At 39.8% G+C, this 8618-nt stretch overlaps 1 protein-coding gene across 2 annotated transcripts in view; it reads right to left on the bottom strand.

The window, feature by feature from the left end:
* The window catches only part of GTF2A2 (general transcription factor IIA, 2, 12kDa), an 18537-nt gene extending 13732 nt beyond the window's left edge, over positions 1–4805 (bottom strand). The window contains exons 1-2 of one of the 2 annotated variants that reach the window (XM_008581264.1): positions 4669–4805; positions 394–514 (exon numbers count right to left, since the gene is read on the bottom strand). In XM_008581264.1, coding sequence (XP_008579486.1) covers positions 394–465 — 72 coding nt within the window. In that variant the 5' untranslated portion in view covers positions 466–514; positions 4669–4805. Of the gene's footprint in view, positions 1–393; positions 515–4346; positions 4648–4668 lie in introns of those variants that run through there. The other variant, XM_008581265.1, reaches the window with a different exon arrangement.
* Positions 4806–8618: the final 3813 nt, after the last annotated feature.

Raw genomic sequence — 8618 nt, 5'->3', positions numbered from 1 at the left:
GAACCCTCGGCGGGAGCGCCACCGCGCTCCCAAGCAGCGCACTGTAGCAGTGCGCCACTGGGCCGGCCCAGACAAAATCATCTTAAAGCTACATAAAACATGCCTTTCTTCTAAGTGTGGGAAGGGGAAAACCAACAATCTCAATTTTTATGTTTAACAGAAATTTTTAAATATTGAGATATACTGAACTATATTATTTAATCATCATATTTCATGTCTTGTTGTCAGGATAGTGTAATAAACAGTAATTTGAGGTTATTCATCAGTCAGTGATACTGACTTGCTGGATCAAATAGTCTGTTTTACCTCATATCTCTTGGCCTGGGATAGGGGATATGACAAGAATTATTTTAGACCTATCTAAGTAAAAATATTTGATTTTCAGTCTCCCACCTGTATGAGCTCATCCAGGCTCTCCTGAAGACTGTTTCCCAAAGTGGTATTTCTGTATAACTGATATGCCATGGCTTAGGAGGAAGAAATTCTTTTTCTTATTCAGGCTTGCATTGATGTCCTAAAAATTTAATAGAAAACTGTTAAAAAAAAAGAACATTCTGTAACATTATAAATTATGTATGTAATATTGTCTATTTCATATATTCTAATATAGAACTATTAGAACTTTTAGTAATTGCAAATTACTATATGGTAATTTTAGAATCACAAGGAATAGTTAAAAATCACTTTTCTAGTTATTTTTTCCTGTGATTTTGACATAGGCATTTACATTTTTATACAGTGTAAATGTTATATTTATATATCTTTATTTCTTTCAAAAGTCATTTCTTTCTGACTTAGTCTAGAATTTTCCATATACCATCCTTTTTACTTACTATTAAATCACTGATAAACACAATATTCTGCTCACATTTGCATACCCACATTTTTATACAGTGTAAATGTTATATTTATATATCTTTATTTCTTTCAAAAGTCATTTCTTTCTTAGTCTAGAATTTTCCATATACCATCCTTTTTACTTACTATTAAATCACTGATAAACACAATATTCTGCTCACATTTGCATACCCACACCTTTACTTCCCTGTTTTCTTAAAATTCAATATTTACAGAGTGCCTGCCAAGAGGATAGCACTGTGATAGGTACCAGGGAAAGGAAGATGACTAAAGATATATTCCAAATCATAAAAATGAATACTCGTGAGAGGGTAACAGACATACAAAAAAAGTTAGATTCAGTATAAAATAAGAGCTGTGATAGAGATATACACAAAATACTATGGAGACTGCCTGTAGACTAAGTGACTTGGCTCAGAAAAGCTTCCTGATTTTTTTCAAGCTAGACTTTAGCTAGCAAAGGAGGAAAGCTCATTCTTGCTTGAGGGCCTTTGCCCTGGCTATTGTTTTTGCTGCGAATGTTCTTCCCAGATACAGTATAGTTTACTCCTTCATTTTATCCAGCTCTGTGCTCAGACATCACCTCATGAGAAAGGCCTTCTGTGATCAACCTATAAAAAAGAAGTACTCCCTCCCCCCTTACACTTATTTTCATTCATACCAATAGCTAAAGATGACATACATATTCTTATTCTGTTTCCACCTACTAAAATAGATGATCCACGAAGGTCGATACTTTTGCTCAGCTATACAAGGATACTTTAAAAGATATGAATTCTTCCATGAACTTTCTGAAGACCACTCGTGTATTTACCACCTAGAAAAAATGTGTGTAGTATATATTCAATAAGTATTTGTTGAGTGAATAAATAACTGGGTGCTAATACCAACTATTAGAAATGTGTCTAAGTATGACACAAAGTTTTCTATCTTACTGAGGAAACTGAAGCAAAAAAACCTTCCAGACTCTCACAACCACATCTAACCACCAAGAAATATCTACACACATATACTCTGCCTCTCTGTCACTATAGTTGAACTATACATGCTTTGATATAAATCCAATACTTCTACTTTTGTATCAGGTCCTATTCCCTCTAGTAAACTAGGATAGCTTTCTTGCTTTCTAACAATTCATTTTCCCCTTCTTCCTCACCATCAAATGTCCCCTCTTTACAGATCATTCCTATCGGCAGACAGGACTTCTTCCATCTTAAAAAAAAAAAAAAGCCTTAACTCACTTTCCTTGCCAACCACACTCTATTTCTCTGTTGCCCTTTGCAGTAAAACTCCATAGAGCTATGTGTATTCACTGTCTCCCATTCCTTTTCTTCTCATTTTCTCTTAAACTCTCTCCTAATAGGCTTTTGCCTTCCACACTCTAATGAAACAGATGGTGAAGGTCACCAATGGCATTGCTAAAGCCAATCCCCACCAGACTAGAACATTTGACACAGCTGATTACTCCCTCCTCTGTGTTAAAGGATCTTTGCTTGGCTTCTGGGACACCACAGTTTTGGGGTTGTCCCCTTAGCTCCCTGGTTCACCCTTCTTAATGTCATTTGTTGGTTGATACTCTTCTCCCTGAACTCTTAATGTCTCAAGACGTGGTCCTTGGTCTTCTGCTGCTTTCTGTCTACACCCATTCCTTAGTGACAATACAGTCTCATGGCTTTAAATATCACTGCTGACAACTGCCAAATTCATATACTGGCACAGAACTTCTCACTCCTAGATCTAGCTGCAGCATCTCTACTTGCCTTTCCCATCTCAGTGGAAATAACTCGATATGAGGAGTCTTCAAAAAGTTCATGGAAGGATCCATTTTATCTTTAGATTCAATTTTCCATGAACTTTTAAAAGTACTCTCGTACTTCTACAGGCTTAGCCAAAATTTTTAAAGTCATCCTCCACTCCTCCCTCCAATTCACCCGCCACACCCAGTTCCTAGCAAATCCTGTAAGCTCTACCTTCAAAATGCATTCAGACACTAACCATTTCTCAACATCTCCACTTTTATCACCTTGGTCTGAGCCACTATCACCGTCATTTGCAACAGCCACCTAACTGATTTCCCTGCTTCTACACTTGTCCCCCTACACTCTCATCACAACTCAGAGTCAGTGGGATCTTTTAAAACATGGGTTAGAACATGTTCTCTACTCAAAACCTCCCAGGGTTTCCATCAGTCCTTACAACAATCTAGATACCCATTATCTCTTCAACCTTACCCACTATTCACCGCCCCCCCCACCCCACCCCACTTGCTCATCCCTCTCTGGACACACTGGCTTCCTTGCTATTCTTCAAACATGACAGGCACGAGAGCCTTTGTAGTGGCTGTTCTTTCTGCCTAGAATGCTCTTCCCCAGATATTCTGGGGAAACTAACTCTCTTAACTCCTTCAAATGTCTAACTCTCTTAAGTCCTTCAAATCTTTGCTCAAACAATACCTACTCAATGAGGCCTAAACTGGCCACCATATTTAAAATACCAATTCCCACCTCCACTCTGGAACTTCCCCATATCCCTTATCTTGCTTAATTTTTTTTGATAACACCATCACCTCCTAACACATATAATGCACTTATATTTATTTTCTACATCGTCCAATAGAATGTAAACTCCACGAGGGCATAAATTTTTGTCAGTTTTGTTCACTGAAATAAATAGGGCGTCTAGAACAGTATCCGACACATGATAGGAGACAAAAGAAACATCTATTCAAAAAATGAATGAAGGAAAACATCACTCATGGGGAGGGGGGGGAGGGAGAGGCGGAAGGAAGGAGTTAAAGAGCAAGGAGAGGTCCCAGTAGCGATAAAAACTTTACAAAGTACAGAATCTTGTGTAATGCTCCATTTGACAAAAGTCTAAGAGTTATCTAGAAAATAGCTATGTTACATAAACATTTGTAACAATTCCTCGCAATTAATGATATTAGATTCTTAAAAATTCCTCGTGAAGTGCTCAAATCTTTTAGATGTGGTGTCAGCCACAAAAATTTAGTACTCCCTCCTCATTTTCCAGTTTAGAAAATTAATAAGGCTCCAAATTAGGAAGTAACTAGTCTCAGTCCTTCTTTTTTTTTTTGTCTTTTGTCTTTTTCCGTGTCCGGCAACGGATCGCAACCCTCAGTGTTGCCCCCGTACCGGACCGGGGACCGGCAACGGGATTGCAACCCTCGGTGTTGCTCCTGCGCCTCGCTCAGCCAGTGAGCGGGAACCGGTCTGTATGTGGGATCCGAACCCTCGGGCGGGAGCACCGCCGCGCTTCCCAAACGGCGCACTTATCCAGTGCGCCACCGGGCCGACCCCTCAGTCCTTCTTAATTAAAAGGCCCAGTTCAACTTTGTTGCTCTGTTGGAGTTCGCATGAAGCAAACTGGAAGGCAGACCTCGAACAAGCGACAAGGCACAGCAATGGACACTCAAGCAATGTGCTTAAGGAAAGCTCCCCGAAATTCGGCAAAAACCACAAGTCGCTGACCTTGATGCTTTAAGTCATTCACCTCGCTGAAAATACGGCGCTGGGCTGAGGACCTCCCCCAGGTCCGTCCACCTGGCGCCCTGAGGACACCAAGCCTCCAGCGACAGGACGCAACGGTCCCCCGCCGCTTCGCCTCCCTTCGCCGGTACCGGCCGAGGGCCTTGCCAGCAGCGAAGTCCGTCTCGGGCCGGCCGGCCCCAGGCCCCGGCAGCGAAGGGCCCGCGCCACGTCGCCCTCAGAGACAACCGCAGCCGCGGCGCTGGGGGACGGCAAGGAGCGAGGGCCCGCTTTCCTCCCTCACCCCGCCCAGCTCACCCACTACCTGTGGGTAGGCGCTTTCCGCCGCGAAGCGGACAGAAGCGGCGCGGCCAGGAGCCCGGCAGGAGGTGCTTACTTCCCCAGCGACCTCTTCAGCCGCCGCAGAAACCGCAGAGTTGGGCCGACGACCCGGAAGTGCTCGGGGAACCTGGAAGTGACGCCACGCCGGTGAGCCGGGAGTCCCGCCTACCCTGCCCGCGCACGCCACTCAAGCCTTGCTAGGGAAGGGCGAGGCTGCGGAGAGGAGGGGCGGGGAGCTGGAGCTTCAAACCCCAAAACGGTGGACGACGGGCTTAGAGCGTGATTTATTTCCGAGGTTCCCTAAAGCGTTTATAAAGGAATTATAATTTCTAGAGACGAATCTTCTCCACTGTTAGATGCACAATTTACTAGATGTAGGTAACTGACATTTTATGCCTGGGGTGTGTTCAGGGTAATACTTTTAAGACCTTACAGTACTAAGTTGAAGATAAATTCTGAAGAATTCTAGCAGGATATCTCTTTTACCATTCAAAAATAGGGCTGCAATTAATTTCAGCTCGGCAAGCTTTTAATTTGTGATTCATGAAGAATTTTAATTTGGGAGAATCTGTATTTAAAATTTTTGCCTAATACGCAATACAAATACTTCAATGTATATTTCAAGTTTGCATAATCCCAAATTCCTCTAGGTGTCACGACCTGTGGTATCCTAACTGTGGATTAACTGCAGCAGTAATGTATACAGCAGTTTGCCATTAAGTAGCTGGATAGTGATTAAGGAATAAATGCAAAAACAAGTAACACCAACTGAAGCCTCCGAGCAGGTTCTCATTTATGCCATGTTTTCATTTTCAGCCACTCAGAATTTCATCCTTAGATTCCAAGCTAATTAAAATAATTCTAGAAAAAAAATTCTAAACTATGAAATATGAAGTTTGATTATAACTTGGATAATGTTACAAATCAAAGCTGGGTGAACTCTTCACCCCTCGAAGAGTAAGCAGCACCCAGACAACAGAAAGAGAAACAAAAATAAAGGTCTGAAATTATTTGAAAGGCTTACAAGATAATTCAATGTAAAATTTTAGTAGCATAATGGAAAATGTGATAAAATGAGGCAAAAATCAAACTTTCCAATTAATTTATTTAAATTCATTAACGTTGCTAAAATATGTGCAACAAATCAAGACACAAAGTTATTGTGTTCCTAACAGGTCAGAAAAAAATAAAATATTACATCTCCTTAGTAAATCATGATCAACCCTAGTATTTCTTACAGGGACCCCATCAACATCTTGCACACACAGACATCAGAACTGAATTTCACACTGTAAAATGACAGTACTGGGCTAGGCAACATCATCCTAATAGTAGTAAAATGATTACAGTACATTAATTTTGTCTAAATGACAGCATGTGAATCTGTGATAACAAAATATGTATTTTTGAAATATGTATCAAAGTGCATTAGCATCTGGCTGAATTGTCTTCTGTGTGAACAGTGCCCCAATGGCTATGCAAGTCAGTGGCTCCAAACACCACCAACTTACTTAGCTAGGTTTATGTAAATAAACAATTAAGGAACAGTTAAAGAAATATTAAACTTTGGAAAGTCCATATACAACTGCAGTGGAGTAGCTGGTGTTATTTCCCAAGTTCCTCCTTAGCCAAACTGAATGTGAAAATGCATAAAAATTTAAAATGCAAATATTTTAACCTCTTGCAGAATGTCTTTAGAATCACAACCTAGCTGAAGCAAACAGCTGAAGATCATTATTAATTTGAAAGCATTAAACACTTGACTTCCATCTGATGCTTGATTTAATTGCTTTAAGAGAATTTTTTTATAGCATTTTTAACTTATTTCTCAAAACATAAGAAATTAAGTAGATCTATTATATGTAGTGGCAACAAACTGTTCTATTCAAATTTTAGTGTCACTCCTTACTGTTCAACACACTACTTTATTTTCAATTACCATTTAGAACTTGAAAGGAAAGTTATATTTCTGGGCCTCACCAATGACCTGATTCTAAATCCATGCAGAGTCTCAGAAATGGGAGAAGGGGGCGAAGGGCTCCCAAGGTAATTCTTTTGTAATAGCTTAGAACACTGCGTAGATAATACCCCACCTCCCTCACCAGCTGGCCTTCCCATGCAAGTCTAAGGTCTAGACTTGTTCTCCCAGGAACTCAAACTACACAATTCCTATTCCCTATGATAAAATAAACTCTTTTAACAGCATAATTGGCCTAACTCAGAAATACACTAATTCCTCTATTTACCCCACCCCTCTGAGATTTGTTTGTGGTCCATTTCTCAAACATCCATACATGATGGGGAAAAAATAGGCATGAAAACAAAATAGAAAGATGTAGCAAACTATTTTCTGCCTATTTTTTTATCCCTTCTGATTGAGCAATGTTAACAATTTTCCACATAAACACGGGAAAAGGAAGGATGAAGCTACTGTCACCTTGCATACAACCTTACAAACCTCAATCAGGAAACTGGCCTGTTTTACCTGATATATCCTAATGCTAATTTATCAACTGAAGAAATCCTTTAATCAAACATGTTTCCAAATTCTCTGAGCACTCACATAAACAGCCATTAAGTCATTTAAAAGAAGTCTCTATCAGTAATGCCCAATTTGGAAGACAACGTAATGTTTACCCAGCATGAAATATGAAAAAATATCCCAGTCCTAAACTTTAATCTGAGCACTGTAACTGCTAAAACTCTCTGTTCAAACTTGCTTTATACGGAGAGAATTAAAGCAGAGGAAAATATGAATTCTCATCATATGTATATTCAGCCTACCCTTTGATCCGGGGTCTCCTTATTCACATATTCTGTGTATAACCTGCAGGTTTTCCTGCTGCATAAAAGAAACAGTACCAACAGCCTTATACAGTACTTCTCTCAAGAGGGACACAATCAGTGGCATCTTAGATAACAGCTAAGTCTTTATCCCTTTATAAAAGTTTTCTTTCTCTTCCTTGTTTTATCATTCCACCTACCCTGTTAGACTTTATTTAGAATGGTATTTCTTCATACCCACCTCTGAATTATAGACTATTAAGCTTAAACTGTGGGGTTAACATAATGTATTTCCTTGATGGCTGGCTTAGGAATATGATTACGCAGAACACAGAATCAAATTACTTCATATGAGAAACTTTTGACTTTTATTTATTTATTTATTTATTTTGTCTTTTGTCTTTTTCCGTGTCCGGCAACGGATCGCAACCCTCAGTGTTGCCCCTGTACCGGACCGGGGACCGGCAACGGGATTGCAACCCTCGGCGTTGCTCCCGCGCCTCGCTCAGCCAGTGAGCGGGAACCGGTCTGTATGTGGGATCCAAACCCTCGGGCGGGAGCGCCGCCGCGCTTCTCAAGCGGCGCACTATCCAGTGCGCCACCGGGCCGGCCCCAAACTTTTGACTTTTAAAAAGGGGTACTCAAAATGTAACAAAAACTTTTGTGTAACAAAAAATAATGACAGAAGCATCAAATTAAACCAGCTAAGTTAGATCCATGACTTGAACAGAAAGACAAAATAATACAATTTTATGTACTTCTACCTCAAAAAATAATGAAAAATTAAAATTGAGTAATATGGGAAAATGTTACATAGCTATAAATTACAAATAACAAACCTACATGCTTTTCATCTAACCTACTAGTTATGATCTTAAGTCTTGTAGTTATGAAACATTTAGTGTGGGCATGTCTCTATACCAGATTTCATTAAAGTGTAAGTTAAAGCAGGTATCCATTTAATCTAGTGATTACAGTATATCCCTTTTGTTATATCCCGAGTGTTATCACTGTTTCCTCTGAATTTTAATGTTCTAACAGAATATAGGCTACTTCTATTTAAAAAAAATTTTAGAAAAACATCACTTTTGCAACAAGTTGTAATTATAGTTAGGAATAATGACTGCGAAAGCAAAAGTCAACAAAGAG

This window comes from Galeopterus variegatus, unplaced genomic scaffold, assembly GCF_000696425.1.
Source record: "Galeopterus variegatus unplaced genomic scaffold, G_variegatus-3.0.2 Scaffold2311, whole genome shotgun sequence".
Classification (NCBI taxonomy): Eukaryota; Metazoa; Chordata; class Mammalia; order Dermoptera; family Cynocephalidae; genus Galeopterus; species Galeopterus variegatus.
This window is presented reverse-complemented; position numbering and strand designations above follow the sequence as displayed.